Genomic DNA, 18,829 nt, shown 5'->3' with positions numbered 1-18,829 from the left:
TGAGTGAGGAGGTTGAGAAGCCAGCACCACCCTACCCAGCTCAGCCCTGTGAACACCAGTATTTAACACTTCTCACATTTAACCTCATGAACATCAGTTGCCTTCTTTCCTCCTTCACACAGAATGTGTTGCTTTCCTGTATGACACAGGAGAAACAATTTCACGGGCCCAGCATATTATTTCTTGTCAAAGCAGCAGCCTCACATAAACGAGCTCTTTAAAGAAGATGGAGGTGTGGGATTAACAGCCAGCAAGAAGCAACTGGTACATAATAATTCACAGCCACGGCATCGAACCCAGGCCTGTGATACAGGGCACAGCTGTGCACAATGGAATAAAGCTGGTCTGTTCCCCATTAGAGGGCTAAGCAAAAAGAAATATGACACAAAGGAGCACAGATTTTAAGATCAAGCCACATCTCCAGGAATTAATAATGACACTGAGATGAAGGAGGCAGTGCGATGTCTCATCAGACTCTTCAGCACGTACCTAACCCTCCTCTCCTGACAGATGTCTTTATTAGAGAAAGAAGAAAAGCAGCAGCAAATGAAAATAGTCCCAGCCTCCACACAGGCCTGCAGAACAGGCTGTTACAGTTTTCTCTGAGAAAGCATCAGGGACAAACCCTATGGCACACTGCAGCACTTACCGGCGCTGGCACTGGGGCAGGAGAGGCTGACTTTAAAGAATATCAGGATAAAGATGGCAACTCAGTTAAGATCCAGATTCTCCTCCATTTAAACTAGTAGTGCCAAATCCAGGTGAAACTGGATGTAGACAACTTGGCCACGCGGCATAAAAATACTGGTAAATTGAAAAAGATTGTGATCAACCCCCTACACATGACTCTGTAAGGATGCCAAGAAGAGTCAAATAATGCTGGGAGAGGATCCAAGCTAGGTATCACAGCCTGCTTCAAAAGCTGGTAGACTGCAGAGGGAGATGTTTTGTTTGCTCAGGTTTTCCTGGTTTGCTTTTGAGGTTTTTTTGGAACTACTGAAATCTATGTGCTTGTGCTGAGCTCATTAGGAAAAACTTCATCGGAACAGCAAAGCCCCCCAGTCCCACAAGTTGCTCAACAGCTGCATAGGCTGAACCTGCAGTACTGCTATCAAGACCCCTCAGCTGAGAAGTAAACAAATGTCAACAGTTATAGATTACAGAGGAGAAAGTCATCCTATCAAAAGGAAACTGCACCAGCCCAGGAACTTGTCACCACATTTTCTGGTGGACAGGAAAAAAGGCAAGGAAAGGCAAAAGTCATGCTCTGCTGACACCCATGGACACACTAAGTTCCTCAGTTTTGGTAACGGAGACACTCTGCCCTGGGAACACGTGGATGGACAAGCACAGACAGAATACTGCACAGCAGTAAAGCCACCAGGGTGGACACAGGCACCAAAGACACCATATGTTTGTGAGCTGCTTATTAAGAATGCAACGTCCTACAGTTCCAAGCCAAATTAAGTATCATATCAGCTGCCAGTAGCATAAAAATGCAAAGCCAGCTAACACGAAACATGTTTAAAAGGTACATAACTCACCCTTTGTCAGAGTACCCAAAACAATTACTGATTCAGTTTCAACAGCTCTAAATTCCCTTTTCTCCAACTTTCAGTAACTGTTCAGCAATTGGAAAGCCCCGACTGTACCTTTTCTGCCTTTTTGTCAGAGATGTCTTGCTTTTCTAGAACTGCCATACTTTCCTTCAGGTTCTTCACTATGTCTGCAGGAGACTTGTGGGACTTGCCAAAAGGGAATGGCATGATTGCGGGCCACAGGGTCTTCCTTCTACAGCTCCTGCTTCACCTGGAAAAGGAGGAAAAAAAAATTATTTCAGAAATAGAAACATGAGGTCAGTGTAACAACACACGTGAAGATCAAGACACAGTAGCAAAAGTATTGATATGTGGAATAACCATCCTGGACAGCTGAACCAGAGCTTGCCATTACAATCTAAAATGTCTGCATTCCCAATTCTTTTAAAACACAAGATCCAGAATCTAAGAACTCATGTTAGGGTCATTACCTTATGCTACAGGGACAAAATAAAGAGCACATTAATTACAACCAAAGCCACATACCGTACAAACACCACATGTAGGGCAAGACTAACAAACATAAATTATTTCAACTAATACTGTCAAGCAAAACACCTTTTTCTATCAGGTCTCTGACTCACAAGTCACCATGTCCCAGTGGCTCTGCAATGGCTGCCCACCAACTCTGACCCACATTCATTCCACAACAAATGCAAAGCAGATCACAAAGCTGGCGCCTCAACGCAGGAGTGATGCACATGAGGTGGACAAGGCTACAGACAGTGCCTGTTCCCAGGTCAAAACACTTGGTGTGTCCTGGCTTTTTCACATGCATATTATTGTGACTACACACTAAAATACAGGCTCACTGCCAGTCACTTTATGGGAAACAAAATTTGTCGCCAGCACCAGAAGCATAATTAAGGCATTTGAAAACCTGAAAATCAAATACCTGATATGTATCTTTTCAAAAAGATAGCATTTCACTTACAGAAGTGATCTTGCTTCTCTAAAAATATTTGGCTTTTGAATCCACATACATACACTCCTTCGTATATCTACATATATTTCCTTTTACACACATACACAAAGGTATACACAAACAACAAAAGTATTACCAGTATAAATCAGTGTACAAAAGCTTTTGTTACTAAACATGTACACCCCCATTCAATAAACTCTTCTTACAAGTTATTTCCACAGAGCATACTTCTAGACCTCTAATCTAGACAGAAAAGAACAGGAAATCCTGCATTAAAGATGCTGACGGCACTACTTCTGCTGACACAAAAGGCAGCTGAAGCTGACAGAGCAGAGATTGCACTGTCCTTACAAAGAAGGGATGTTACCCTGAGAGCCAGGAATTTCTACCTCCATACAATGGCTGTAAATTTCTTAACAAGTCAACTCCAACCAGTACACGTTCAAGTTTCTTGTCTAATATGATGTACTTTGATCCTTGATTAAAATACAGTATCATTCACCATGAATTCCAGAATGCTAACCCTGGCCTTAATCAATCATGTTTTGATTGAGGATTAAAATGACCAATTTGGTGCTGGTTTTGAACTATTTTGATTTTTAACACAACCAAGCTGGGCTGGCCCAAGGGCACCAATCGAAAGGTGGAACAGAAGCACTCTGACCCCTAGCCAGAAAAGATTCCATCCATAGGTATTTTGGGTACCCAGCTCCAGAGCTCACACCTTCACCATTCCATGCCTGCAAATGACCTTCCACACCTGGTAAAGAACAGAAGGGAGGTAGTTTTTAATCAGATCAGGTTGAAACTACACCTTCCACCAGCCACTTCTGCTCTTTAATAGACCACAAGGCCTTTCTGTTGCTTTTATTTTGTAGTACCATAATTGCCTCATTATAGCAATCACTTGTCCATCACCTGCACAAAGAAGGGGCTGCAACACTGAAACCACAAACCCAACACCAGTACCCTACACAGTGAAAGTGCCCACAGGTCATCCCTTGCACAACTGAATTCCATGCCTCAACTTTGTCCCATGTGGTGGAGCAAAAACCTGCCTTTAGGGAGAGCAGGACTACTCATTATTTAATGAAAATATAATGGTATTTTTAACAAAGCTCAATATTCTCACACAGGAATTTTTTTTCTAGAAAGAGATGGGTGTGAAAGCAAGTAGGATTTCTCCACAGCACAGATGGCACAGCTGAGGCGTCAGAGCAACATCTGCAATGTTATATCTCCCCCTTGCATTCCTACTCCTGCCAAATCCAGGTGAGCCCTGAAAACACAGCTGGATTCTTTCACGCTTGCATATCATCACTGATAATACCAGTATTTAACAACTACTCCGCATGTTGGAGTTGATGATCTCTAGGGTCTTTTCCAACCTAATGATTCTATTTTCACTCTGGAAGATGGTTGTGCCCTTGGATCAGAGCAGCACTGGCTCACAAAGCTGCTAGTCACAATTCCTTGAATTATGCGTTAAAACAGAAAAACCGCAGAAGGAAACAAACTAGTACTTTGAGAGAATAAAAATACTTACTACCTGGAATCAGAAAATCTGCTCCTGTAGGAATACACAAAGAAAAGAAACCAAACCCAAGCAAAGCCTCTGTACACTTATTCTCTGGATCATAACTATGTTACTTCTAAACAAAGACACCACGGATAACACATACAACATATAGAAACAGAATGATGGCAAACAACTGTCCTCACTGTGTGCCCAACGCCTAGGTTTGCACAACTTGATCTCCCCCCAGATAATGCTTAATGTCTTCTTTACATTTAAAACAGGCTCCCACTTTGACTTAGTCACAAACCTTTCTGCATAAAGCAGACAAGTCCTAAACAAGCTTTATCGTATACATTAGCATAGCCATAAATAATCAATTAATAGCAATTCACTAGCATTTATTTACACTGAACATTTTTTCCAAGTTCCCATAAGTTCCTGTAGGAATTTCTCATAAACGATTTAGAAAAATCTGGAAAGACTGTCAGCGCCAGCGAGAAGGAAATCACTCCTGATTACTGAAACTGACATTTTGCTTCAACGTATTTCATTTATTATATAAAATGGAATAAATGTATTGTTTCTGCTATTTCAGTTTTCTTACTGGCAGAACTGCAGTGGCACTGCCAGGAACATCAGCTGAGGCCTCAAGATCCTACCAACTCTGAAGCAAAGCTCCGTTACTGAAGAACCTGTGCCACATCCTGCCAAAAAAAAGCAGGAGTAGCCCTTTGTCTCTCAGAGCTGTACTTCATGCAGCAGAGAGAACACAGACAGGCTGTTCCCTTTTCAGCCCTGCACACAACCACCCCAAGCAGCACAATAGACAATGACAACATCTGTGTAAGAGCGGAAAGAACGGCAACCACCCACATCTGCAGAACTAGAGAAAAAGGAAACAACAGCAAATGCCATTTTCTGTAAATAAGAATGGCCCTTACACCATGTCAAATGACAACTGCTTCACACTACCAGCACCTGGCTGCCTGGCCAATTCATGATACAATTTTGACTGTGGCCTCAGAATGGGATCAATGGACTCTCAAGGAGTTAAACTGCATGAGTACACACACAGCACTGTGTGCTGCTGGGCTGCTTGGCTCTACCTTGCCTTCCTAGCAGCCTCCCTGCTGCTATCTGCCTGTTACAAGCAACCACAAAGAACATCATACAAAATTTGGGCAGGCTTACGCACACATTTTGTCTTAGAAGAACTCAGGCATGCCCAGCCTAACAAAACTTCAGGTGTTCAAAGCACTGGTGTCATGGCCCCATTTAGAACTCTTCAACGCCATTATAAATCCAGCCAGACTGTCAAACAACAACACGGCACGCAGCCAAGCACCCAGAGATTCAAGCACACCAGACACACACTCAGGAGCTCTGGGACGTTTGAGCTTTTGGGATAACAAGCGTTAGCAGCCTCCGTTTCACACAGTGTGCCACTGCCAGCTTTCAGTGCAGTGCGCAGCCTGGCACGGTTCCCTTTATGGATGCGGCTTTATTGTTTCTATTCACTGCATTGACCATACAATAAATTCATGTCCAATTTAAAATTGATGTGTTTCATATGCAAGGTTTTTTGACTAAGCAGGTCACACTGAAGAGTGTCTCTGTGAGAAAGCCCTCTTCCAAAAACTTGCTGCAAAAGCAAACACAGGAAGAGTGGCAGACAAATGCCTCTCTTGGCAGATTTGATTCTCTGCAGAATAGGTTACCTAGCCTGGAGTATGCTCTCCCTTGCCATTGTTAACTTATTTGAAGGGTGCGAAAACGCACTCCCTATACAGCAGGAGAAATGTGCTAGAGCATAAACCCCCACCACTACACAGCAGAAGAGGGTTTTTTGTGGTGGTGTGTTTCTTCAAAGAAAGCCCGCATGCCTATTTTCAAGAGAATTCTGGTACAAGTAACACCCATGACGGCAGTGGCTTGTGCAAAGACTTGCTCACAGGCAAAGGAATTACGGCACCAAAGGCTCACTGATGCAGGCTTTGAAAGCTATACGGAAGCTCAAGGAATACCGGTTGTACAAGCAAAGACAAAGGCAAATTCAGACTTTCTGCTCACCACATACCATGAATGACTGTAACATAAAAAAGTAACTTTTTTTCTCTGCTTAAAAGTATAATCTGTAAATAAAGCATCAAATGAGTTCAAGTATTCATAGTGTTCTGGGTCAGGAGAGCAAATGTTCACCTTTCCCCACACAAAATTCTACTTAAACAATGTACAAACCCCCCTACATTCCCAATTCTGTGAAACAACCAGGCACAAAAAGCAATTGCTTTTACAGGCCTCACAGTTTGACTGCGTTACAGCAAGGCCTCAGAGAAACCTTGCTCACCCTGTTCATGACTGCTGTCAGTAAGCTCCTAACCAGGGAGGAGGGAAGAAAAAGCCTTTCAGGCACTTTCTGGCTAAGACTTAAAAGAAAATCCAGGCCTAGTGAAAAAGCACCTGTAACACCGAGTTACTGTGCACATAAAAAACTGCTGAGGATCAAAAAAAGTCAACAGAATTTTAATAAGGCCAAATAATGGTCAGGTTCCCCAAAGAGCACTGAGCCAACCCACCCACTGTCTGCTGTGGATAGGGAGGCCCCATTCCCCTACTGCTCCCCGTGCCACACTTCTTCCCCTGCATTTACGCCAGGGCCAGCTGACACCTCCGTGAGCGGATTCACCCCAGTAAGGCATCAGAAAACCTACAGCAAAAGGCAGGTAAGCAACAAAACGCATGAGGAATGCAGAAACAGCGTCCCCTTGCCCAGCAGGTAGCTGAACCAGCTCCCTCATCTCATGATACCAGCTCAGGGCACTCCACGGGAAGTCTGGAGCTGAATCGACTACAGGGCTGAAGGGAGCAGGTCCCTCCTCCATAGGATATTTTGAGCGGTCTGATGTCAGTCTGAACGCGCGCTGTGCCGACCGTGCTCACCAAAATGGCAGAAGGCAAACCCAAACCAAGGAACGAGGTATGAAAAACACCAATGAGATTTCTGCAAGGTGCTCAAACCAAAGCAGTGCCAGGCCCTCAGACTGGTGAGGCAGAGCCAGCCCAGGAGCAATGGGGCAGGCAGGAGTAAGGGCACACCTCCTCCTTCTCCAGGCAGAGGATACAGCCAGCCTCTACCCCAAAATCCTTACCACGTGTTGACTGCATTCAACAGCATTCACAACACGAGACACTGACTTAAGCGAGTACAATTATACAAATATAATAGAGTCTACAAAAGCAAAATACCTCGATTCACAACGAACCGCTGGGTCTACTCTGTATAGAGATTTTTAATTGACAACTTATCAGTCTATTACTGAGAAAATATGCTGCATTCTGCTTAAGAGAGGCATTTGCATACTAAAAATCTAACCCAGTGAGCATATGCTTGCCCTGACAGAACTGATTTCCCCTCAGAACCTGCTCTTGGATTAACAAAGATCATTATGCCAATACTGAAAGCAGTATCGTCAATCAGTTCTCATCAGCTCTCGCTGTCACAGCCGGCTGTTAGCGTAGACAGAATTCACTGCTGTGAAGGCAGGTTGGAACTATAGAAGCAGAAACAGAGCAAGAAATTATGCATTTTTAAAAGCACTACCTCACTCTCTGACACACCCGGCATCCAGAAGGAAGACTGACAGCCATTCCTTTGATCCAAGAACTATTTTTTATGCAAGCTACCATGCTCCTTGGGAAAAGAATATTCAAATACTTCACAGACAAAAGCAGATGTCATATTAGTTCTTCATCCCTCTTGTACCACAAGGCAGAATATTACCAGTTATCCTAGCATTTAGCCACCCCTGAGCTGCGGCCGGTACCTTCTGTAAGCGCCATCAGCAAGAAGAACCTTGCGCTGCTCCGGGGCACGAGCAGCACCCAGCATGGCCAGGCAGAGCCAGGTGCCACGCTGAAGCATCCAGAACACCACTGCCAGCTCATCACTGTAAACTCCTGGCTATAGCTCACCTTCCTTCAAGGCCTTGCCACTTCCAGTTGCAGAAGTGTAGTTGCCTGGAGGCAGCATCGAGCACTTCCTTCAGTGTATTACTTAAATTGCACACTCACGTTTGCCATTAAAACATTTTTTCACATGTTCCACGTGCTGTTGTCTACTCCATCTTTCCGTACTCTGGTTCTGGATGTGGTTTACTGCAAAATTAAACCATTTTCTAGAGCCTCAGCAATGTACCAAGATAAATTTCCAGTCCTCTTTTTCATAAGCTAAACAAATTAAAACACTGTCACCAAAATACACATCTAAGTAGCGTAATTTATTAATGCAATCTCACATGCAAACCCATCCTATCTTGGAGGAAATGAGACACACAAAGCACAGAAGCCACACCTCAGTCTGCCTCAGGGCTTCAGCACAAAGCATTGTGGATAACCCTGCTTTACCTGCAGCAGCTTTCATTGACAGAGCAGCAAAGGCTGTAAATAATAATTACTGGCACTACCAGCTGGCAAAACTCAGGAATCTGCCCCAGTGCAAAGGCTTTTATGCTGTCTTCTAAACAACTCTGCGTATCTTTCCAGCATTTCTTTCAAGATAACTCCAAAACTCCGACAAAAGGACTTGCATCAACTGTCACATACAAGAAGTAAAACTTTTGACATTCTAAATGGCTAAAGCAATCACGGATCTGTTGTGATATTTTGGGAGGAATATCATGTGGACATACACATTTTCTTGCGAGACAGGCGTGTTCATCTCCTACGTGGCATGGCCCACTCACTACTGAACACTAGTGCCTTCCTCAAAATTCACTATCCATTTATTCCACCCAGTTTGCAGCACACAAAAGCTTTAGTTTGATTGAAAAACAGTTTCACAACTCTGCATCACAGAATTATTTGTGGTGGGACCCATTTAAAGATGAAACTGGAAGATAAAAATCCCCTATCTCAGAACGCTAACTTAATTCAGGGAAAAATGAAATTAATGAAGAAATAAATTCTCTGCTGTCACACAGATGACAATTAAACAAACAAATACGATCAATGTAATGAGCTCAGAAAAAAGGAAAATCAGAAAATACATTTCTGTGTAAAAATGAAATCTATACTATGAGATAGCTTCTCACTTTCTGAAACTTTCAAAGCAATCAAGTCTCCAGCTGTTCCCAGCCCCGCTTGGTTCTTTAGCCCCAGATATCAGATGATTCCTTTCATGAAGGAGGGAGAATGATCTCAATTGCCCCACAAAATGTGTAACCTAACATTCCTTCCTATGACTCACAAGATGCCAGTCCAAAGATCTAATATACAGCAGGTTATGTCAGCAAAAACACTCTGAAAAGTCATATATTCCTGAAAAAAAACCACATGAGAGTCCTTTTCCCTCCTGACACTGCCTAAGAGTTCCAGTTCCTGAAAGTTACATTAAATACATTATACGTTAAATGGAAAGAGAACAGAAACAGTGTTCCAGGTGCCTGTGGAGATCCATCAGACACGGGTACACAGTGCACTTCACCTGGCTTTCCTTTCAGGGCACACATGAGCTATCTTTGCAGGTAGAGACCATCATGGCAAGCAAACTCCTCTGCTTCCACCAGAGTAACGAACACAAGAAAATAACAGCCTTGGGATGGGTGGGGAGAAGGCTCTCCTAAAATGTTTAATATTGAAAACAGTCAAAGCTCAGAGCAAAGTCCCTTACAGTTCCAGCTTCCCAGAACTAAGACATGTTGCCCACAAGTTTCAAAAAGCATTTTTGCATTAGAAAAAGCAGGGACAATACCACAGCAGAAGGACACCTTTCCAACAGGGACACTTCCTAAATTATTTTCTTTCAAAGCAGCCAGCAGTAGCTGTCAGAGGCGTGATTCTCCAAGGCAGAACAGTCCAGAGGGTTCACATAACTAAAGCCAGCACTGTTGATGTTTTCTATACAGGAGTCAGCATCTCTCCTGCAACCCACCTAGAGATGCACAAACTCAAAATGTTTGAGAGCCACCAGTCCAGAGACAGAGACTAAGACACGTGGCTTCTAACAAGCAGCAACTCATATTACGCCAAACTGCATAGTGGAAAAACTGCAGCTACTCAGGGCAGAGTTCCCTCATCTGATCTGCTGAGAAGAGTCGGACTGGAAAAAGGAATCATACTGTTTCACAATACAAAAATAAGAGCTCCCAGCTTTCCTCTAATGTAATCACCACGCAACGCTACCAAGAGAAACCTGAACACTCCCAGACGAAGTTGTCATCTCTACCAGTTTACCCAAGGAACAATCACCCATCATCCCTGTCATTACTGCAAGAATCCTTCCAAGGGAGAGCAGGTGTCCCAACAGGCAGACACCCAGCCCGGGTGGAAACGCACTGCAGCTGATACTCAGTCGGTTTTTCTACGTCAAAGGAATGAAGTAAACTGACATGCAAGTCTTCCACAGAGTTTAAAACCTCGGTATATCTGTAAGGCTGTCATCACGTGCTAACGCCCAGACATTATTGTGACTTCCAGGGAAAATAATCCACAACTCTGCAATAAAGCAGTGCTCTTGTATCTCAGTACATTAACCCCCTCACCACAGCGCATGGGTTAGCAGTAGCACCAGCCAGCCAGTATAGCTATGCCAGGACTCTACCCAAATGCTCCGGGAATGGAGGCAGTTCCAGCATCAAACACTGTGGACTCCAGCTCCACCCTGTTACAGAGCCAGCAGAGTTTAAATATTGCTCAATGGCAATTACAGCTGTAAAACAGAACTGTATTAGTCAATACTGATGAGTCAATATACTGCTTTTCTTGGAGATTACAACTCTAAATCATCACCTCCAGACAAGCACTTGTTTAGAAAACTTACAATGTTTTCAAGAAGCTTCCTTTGTGGTCAATCATTGTCCTTGAAAAACAGACTATTTGACTGGGTCTCTAGAACTTGTATTTGCTTTCAGACCATCCTTTAAGACGAGTTGAATTTCTCATGTTCAAGTAGCACGTCCAACACCCAACACTTTGAAATATAAGGTTTTCTAATTATCTTGAGTTTTTCTCAATTTGGCTTTTTCTGAAGAGAAGCCTTCATTCACTCATTCATTCATTCCACTACACCAAACTACAAAAAAAGAGATTTTCCAGAGGCACTTTGTGTATTTGATTTTGAAGTTGGAAAGTATGCAGCAAGGCAACACCAAGTCCCAAGGTCAAGATCCTCAAACACTGCCCTGGAGAGCAGAATTGTATCCTGTACCTTCCTTTCTCATTAGGCAATGCATGACCCTAGTGTCTAATGCATGGGCACTATTTAAGTATCTGTCCCCTTTCGGGACCCCATAATAAGATTCTGGGGCTCACAACCAATACCACGGCAGCAGCTCAGGCGACTACATAACGAATGCCACTGCCAGTGCACTGTACAGTACAGATAATCTTCAGGTGCCCCTTCAGGAAACCCTATGCCTCTTGCCTGTCTGGGGCAGGCACCCTGGAACATCTAAAATAATACCAGATATCTATATTTAGGCAATTGATCTCACATCACAAACTGCAGCAACTCGGAAAAAAGGCTTTGAAAGTGTAAGCTCTGGAGTGCTCCACTAGACAACACACAACATCATGCACTCAAACACAGGAGAACATTCTCTGCTGTTGAGCACTGGTGCCTTAAAAAAAGGGGAGTCATTGTACTGCTGAAGAACACTGAACTGTATTTCCATCTGTATTCATGAACCACAGGAAAACCCACGTGGACCAGAGCCCTCTGGTCTTCAGAGAACTGAGCTTTGGGAAAGGGAAAGACCAAACACCACACTGCACCTAAGCAGGCGCATGCAAAGGATGCCTCTTCACCAAGCGCTCTCTAGCGCAGACTAAACAAAAGGTCCTCCTGAAAGAAAACTCGAAACAATCACATAATCAAACTTTTTTGCACCTAATAGGTAAAAGCAGAGTGAGGTTCTGAATATCTGCTAACTTTTGAGAGATTATCTTTGCTTTCTCTGTGCTCTTCTAATACAGCACTGAGCACACACACATAACCATGCGTCAGCTCCTTCCCCTACCAGGTACCTCTAAATTCTCCCGGAAGGTGTCACCATCACACACAATCTTCCGACAGAAGAAAATCATGACTTGAACAGCAGGTGTTACGGGTTAGAAGAGCAATGCATTCAAAACTGTTCCATGCTCACCTGTGTTATGGTCCCTGCACGTCTGCATCTCTAAGGTCCCATTTAAGCACCTAAACCCCCCTATATCTGCTTTTCTAAAATCTTACTTCTCTGTGAACAAACATTTATTTTGCTTTTTCTTTGTCTAGACATGATGTTCATGAAAGTCAAGAAGCTATATATGCTGGTTAATTTTATAAACCATTACAATACCTCAGGCAAAAATATCTTTTTGTGTGTATTGAAAGCAGTATCATCTGCCAAAGCAATGCAGTGCATATGTCACATGTAACAGTCACAATACATAATCATGCAATCATTGCTTCAGTTCTACAACTGCAGCAAAAACTCTTGAAGCTGCTTACCGGGAGGAAGTGATCCCAGAACCCGCTGCAGCAGGATGCTCTGAGTGTGCGCTATCAGCACATGCATCTACCACACCATATGAGATGTCACTGATAATTCAGTGTCTACAGACTTCATTACAGCAAGCTCCTCAGTAGATGAGCTGGGAAGCCAGTATGGCTCCAGATGAATACTTGAATAAAAAGGTATTAATCCATGGTAAGCGCTCCCAGGTGAGCTCTTGGCCAATGTGAAGTCCACACATTCAGCTCCTGCCTGGCAAAATCCGAAGCGGCACCAGACACAAGAGCAGGCTGCAGCACGGAGGGGCCTTCCACAGCTGTGTTAACATCCTGTGCGCTGGCATGTTTTACTTAAAAGTCAGTACACAAAACACTAAAAACTTTTCAGAGAGGTATTTCCTTGGGCATCAGTTGTCTGCCCGAGCAGCCCCAGCAGCCAGGAAGAGATTACGCGTCCCACAGTTCCGGGAAGGCTTCTCCATTTTTTATTAGGTGTTTTAACACAGATAACTTCAAAGGAGACAAGACATTTTGTACAGAGGAATGGCTGAACACAAGCGCCGCTCTTGCAATCAAGTACAATCAACTCACTGAAAAGCTGACATATGAATTCAACTTAACTTACAGCCCAGTTCTGACTGAGCTGTTTTTAAGCATCACCTTTCAAACCTCTCAGGGCTTGCAGTTAAATGCTTAGTTACAGCCCTTCAGTAAGAAAAATTAACTTGTTACCAATACAGATTGATAAAAAATACACAACGGGCTAAGGATCAAAAGCAGCACATAGCAATTTGACATTGATGCAACCATTTTGCTGTGAAACACTTGAGAGCACACCTGAACATTTTAAGAGACCTCCACCTAGTAACTCCTAAATAAATTCACCCAAAGATATTCCTGAACTTAGAAAGGCACGTTATACCAATACTGCAATTCTGTGCTAATTATAACTTCTCAACTTTTGAACTGTTGCGCTATATTTAACTTTTTAGTGATCAATTCTCCAAGTGCTTGAACAGGGAGGGGGGAAGAATTACAGAGCAGAGGGATCTTTAGAAAGGAAGTAGGTATTTTATTAGAAGTAGCAGATTTCCAATAAGCAGAAATATTAGCTATGACATTCAGTAATTTCCCCCAACATTTTATGCCTTTGTGGATGGGCCTAAAATTTGCTTCCGTTTAGAGCATTTGCAATCCACAGCCAGGAACTTTCTACAGCACCTCTTGACTATATGAAATATTAGCTAAAATACTCAAAACAAGGGCATTAGAAAGCAAGCTGCACTTACTTATTTAAACCTAAGCAATTTATTTTCTAAATTAATGTTGCCCAAAAAAGAACAGGCTATGAAGGCCATGAGGAATGACCACAGTTATTCCTGTAAACAGACAGGACTCTGGCTGCTTCCAGTTTGGATTGATTCCAAATCCAATCCTTTATGAAGGGTATTTGAATAGGGACAAATGAATGTGCCATTTTATCATAAGCTACAATAAGGAAAAGACATAAACCTGCTCAGGCTGACGACAGACCAAACTCACATGACACCACTTTAAGCCCTCCTGCAGCCGGCATTTAACAGCCCAGCTCAAGACCGTTAAAATAATCCAAGACATCATCATCTTCTAATTTAACCGTCGTGTTTGCGCTTGGAGGGGAAGGATCACAGCATAAAGTTTCACCTGCTGGCTGAAGACGTTCTGCTTCCTCATGGCTCACACCTCTACATCTTGTGGAGCCAGAAGCAGGTTACCGAGAGAAAGCACAGGGAAGGAGCAAGCCCAGATGGAAAGGAATGGGAGCTGAACTGCCAAATAATTCAGAGGCATGAACTCTCTAATTGGGCCACAAACTGTACAAGTAGCACTGTAAGAGTTCTCCAGCTACCACTGCACAAACTTGAGCAGTGATGGCAAAAGGAATTTTTCATCCTGTTTGAGGTTTATCTACTGCTACAAAAACACAGTTACAATGTGCAGTATGATTTAGGACCACTGAACACCTAAAAAGGTCTTTGTCCAATGCGATTTAATATCTGGCTTCAACATGCAACTACAAAGAAGTGGTAAAAATGCATGTAGCCCATTGTTTCCTTACCAGAAACTGCTAAACTTACAAGACTTCAACTGTACAATGTAGAAAATATGACATTTGAAATTTAACTCATGTTTTTGCTTTACACATTATTCACATCAACGCTGCAGGCAGTTGTGGTACTATTAGTTTTGAAGAAACAGATGAGTTAAATCTTATTTTTGATAGAAAGCTGCAAGATGCTTCCAATTAGACAAAAGCAATCATAATTTAATAGCTCCTCTTGTAATTAAACTATATTATAAAGTGTGAGAAGAAGAGAAAAATGGGGCCAGAAGACCATTCAAAAGGTCATCTAAGGTTCCCTCCTGTCCACTCCTTCAAACCAGCTTCAGCTATTAGTGTGCTGTTCCAAAACTCCACATGCAGTACCAGACAAGACCTCATTTCAGCAAGGGTCTAAAGCCTCCAAGCGCATGATGGGGATTATCAAAGCTTCCAGAAAAACCTCACACAAAAATTAAGGCTGCAAACCCCTCATTCACAAAATCTGCACAAACTCAACAGAGATTCGATTCCCAAGGGAGGACAGTGGTCAGTCCTTCCAACAGCCACAAGGATGCCACAAAAACTTGGGCAGTGCAGCGCACACAGCACCACAGCAAAGTCTCATTCCACAACCATCCAGTAATTAATGAGACTAACTCGTTACCTTCCACAGCAGAATGCAAAACAGTCACCATTCCCTCCTGAATATATGTTTCATAAAAGCAACCAACGAATTCCAAGAGGTGGAGTTTTCTTACTATTATCACACCCCAGCGCGCCTCCCCCATCCCCACTGGGAATACACATTCATCTGCATTGATAGCGCCCAAAGAGCACAAAAGAGCACGAAGAGTTATCTCCCAGAGACGTATTGTCACACGGCATTACTTAACTGGCACTTCTATTTAGAGTTCATGTTTTCAAAGATCTGTGTGTTTATACAAATAAAGGAGGCTGCTGCTTTATAGTTCTCCATCTACAACCATGTACTAAATATCCACAGAACACATCAGGCTCTGCATCAGCCTCAATAAGCCAACACAAATAACTTGGAAAAAAAATCAATGTTATCAGTATTCGGAAACACCCACGTTAGTCCATACACAAGCTCACACTACAAGACCTTTCTTTGGCTCACTCCCAGCACCAGAAGACACAACCTCCTCTCGTGCTAAGGTCCTTTTTACATCCGATTGAGGGAAGTCCCCAGTGACACATTTATGGTGCTGCCATCGAGATTACAGTTTAAACACAAGTAAATTTAAGCCAAGCCTACACTCACTGGCTGACTTATTAGTTCCTCACATTAGAGCACAACTGTGAAGCCAGCTGTGGAACACAACACTCTTACAACAGCGGAGCCCTGACAGACAGAGCCCCACGAGGACACGGTGTTGAGGGGTACTGTGCCACTCTCACAGATCCGATAAGCTGCCAGCTCACACAGGATGACTGAAAAAAAACCATCAAGTTTTTTCTGACCCCAAACCAGGTACCGTGCCGGTTGTAACACCCAGAATACGTCTTGGCTTTTTCTTTTCTCTGCAGCTAAAGGCATGCGTCCCATCAACAGGTATTGACTGAAGGTACATGATGTCTTAAACTGTAAAGATCTATTCTTTAAAAGTGCAGATGCCAAAGCGTGAGCTCAGGATGTTAAATTTCCTCTGACTGCATATAATTTCATGAGCCCTTCACGTTAAAAAGGAAGACGCATTTCCTGACGATGAACTATGCTGCTGAAAGGAAAACACAGGACCCTGGATTAGAGTTTCCGACAGGTGAGTCTGAAATAACCAACCACACACCAACAAAACTTCACAATAACTCAATGCTAATCAAGTTTCACTTCTGGTCGATGCATAAACTGTTCTTCCAAGCATCATGACTCGCCTCGCTGAAACTGAAGAGCCCAGGTCACGTAATGTAATCTTTGACTCACTATGCAAATTAAATCACACCGTTTGCATAAGGCAGCTTTATAAGTTTGAATAAATCATAGAATCATAGAATAGAATCATAAAATAGTTTGAGTTGGAAGGGACCTCAAAGCCCATCCAGTCCCACCCCCTGCCATCCGCAGAGACACCTCCCACTGGATCAGGGGCTCCAAGCCCCATCCAACCTGGCCTTGAACCCCAACAGGGATGGGGCAGCCACCACTGCTCTGGGCACCCTGGGCCTGGGCCAGGGCCTCCCCACCCTCACAGGGAAGAAATTCCTTCTAATGTCCAGTCTACATCTGCTCGTCTCCAGTTTATAGCCACTGTCTCTCATCCTATCACTCCAGGCATTTGTAAAAAGCCCCTCTCCAGCTTTCCTGGAGCCCCTTTCAGCGCTGGAACCTGCTCTAACGTCTCCCCGCAGCCTTCTCTTCTCCAGGCTGAACAACCCCAGCTCTCCCAGCCTGTCCTCCAGCCCTCGGATCACCCCCGTGGCCTCCTCTGGCCTCGCTCCAGCAGCTCCATGTTCTCCCCGTGCTAAGGACTCCACAGCTGGCCGCGGGGCTCCAGGAGGGGCAGGATCCGCTCCCCGCCGGCCGCAGATCCCGGATGATCTCTCACCACAATCACCTTTCCCTTCATAAACCGCCGGGACTCCGGAGACGGACCCACCCGACGAACCCACACCCCGGCTCCGCATCGCCGGGCGGCGGCGAACGCGAGGGCTCTGCCCTGGAATGGCGGTTCTTGACGGACCCCCTCGTACCTGTCCCCGCGCGGGGCCTGCCCGACTGGGCCCGAGCGCCGCGGCTCCGGCGGCTGCAGGCGGCGGCGCTGCCCCCCCCCCCCCCCCCCAGCTCTGCGGCGGCGCAGCCCGGCCCGGCCCCGCCACGCCCCGCCATGCAGCGCTCTCTGCCGCCAGGAGGACCCGCAGCGCCCGCAGCGCCGCAGCGCCCCCTGCCCACCTGGAGGACCCGCTCCGCCCCTCCGGGCTCCTCAGCGCCCCCTGCCGCGCGGAGGACCCAGAGCCCCACTCCGGCGCCCCCTCCTCCGCCGTGGTGCCCCCTGCTGGGGATCGATCCTCTCTGCATCATTATCCCTCTTCACTATTATTCGCGTCTTTTTGTAATTACGCGCCCCTTTTTATTTTTTTCTCCCCTTTTTCATTACTCCTCCCTTTATTATTATTTCCCCTTTTTATTATTATCCTCTTTTTTATTATTATTCTCCCCTTTTACTATTATCCACACTTTTTATCACCATTTCCCTCTTATTATTCCCCCTTTTAATTATTATTCCCCCTTCTTATTACTATTCCCTTCTTTTTATTCTTATGCCCCCCTTTTTATTTCCCCCTTCCTGTTATTATTCTCCTCTTTTTATTGTTATTCCCCCTTTTTATAATTACCCTTCCTTTTTTTATAATTACCCTTCCTTTTTTATAATTATCCCCCTTTTTATTATTATCATTCCTCTCTCTTTTATTACTATTCCCTCCCTTGTCACTCATTCCTCTCTTTGAGATAGATGTATTGCGAATGCCAGTAGAGCTTTCATGTATTTAGATTGCGTTATAGCACTCTTACTACAGCTGCAAAATGAAATAATGGCAAAGTACAGCAAACCTTTATTTCTTTATGTAAAATGAAGCTTTTCAGCCTGCATTCTCCCAGTATTTAAAAGCACTCCTGGTTTTAAGTTGGAACTAATTAAGCAAACTGAAGAGAAGTCACTGACAGTTTCTCTCCAAGTTAGCCAGTTAACTCTCGAGACAACTCTTAACAATACTTTGATAGTAAAACTGGTATTTTGCAAACTATACCGCAGCCCCTCTACACCCTCTGTGCTGCCAGGAAGCTTTTTCTTGGCTCCTCTCACGCCACGGCTGGGCTGCAGGGTGGTGTGTGACGCAGCGTCACACCCCGGACCTGGACTTTGGCCGGCTCCACACGCTGCTGCTGTTGAATGACAGTCCAAAGGTTTCTGCTGGCTCCCGCCGCAGTGAGGAGGGGGCCCAGGCTGGTTCCATGTCCCTGCCAGGCAATGGCTATAAACTGGAGAGGGGCAGATTTAGACTGAACATAAGGAGGAATTTCTTTACCATGAGGGTGGGGAGGCCCTGGCCCAGGTTGCTCAGAGCAGTGGTGGCTGCCCCATCCCTGGAGGGGTTCCAGGCCAGGTTGGATGGGGCTTGGAGCCCCTGATCCAGTGGGAGGTGTCCCTGCCCATGGCAGGGGGTGGGATTGGATGGGCTTTGAGGTCCCTTCCAA

General features: G+C 44.5%; 1 protein-coding gene across 1 annotated transcript in view; it reads right to left on the bottom strand.

Moving 5' to 3' along the window:
- The window catches only part of CAB39 (calcium binding protein 39), a 33,645-nt gene extending 16,194 nt beyond the window's left edge, over positions 1-17,451 (bottom strand). Inside the window, exons 1-2 of the mRNA XM_054073994.1 lie at positions 17,326-17,451; positions 1,653-1,809 (exon numbers count right to left, since the gene is read on the bottom strand). Coding sequence (XP_053929969.1) covers positions 1,653-1,766 — 114 coding nt within the window. The 5' untranslated portion in view covers positions 1,767-1,809; positions 17,326-17,451. The remainder of the gene's footprint in view (positions 1-1,652; positions 1,810-17,325) is intronic.
- Between the last annotated feature and the right edge of the window lie 1,378 nt (positions 17,452-18,829).

Source organism: Cuculus canorus, chromosome 9 (genome assembly GCF_017976375.1).
Source record: "Cuculus canorus isolate bCucCan1 chromosome 9, bCucCan1.pri, whole genome shotgun sequence".
In the NCBI taxonomy this organism is placed as follows: Eukaryota; Metazoa; Chordata; class Aves; order Cuculiformes; family Cuculidae; genus Cuculus; species Cuculus canorus.
The sequence above is the reverse complement of the archived record's forward strand: the minus strand, read 5'-3'. Positions and strand labels throughout refer to the sequence as shown.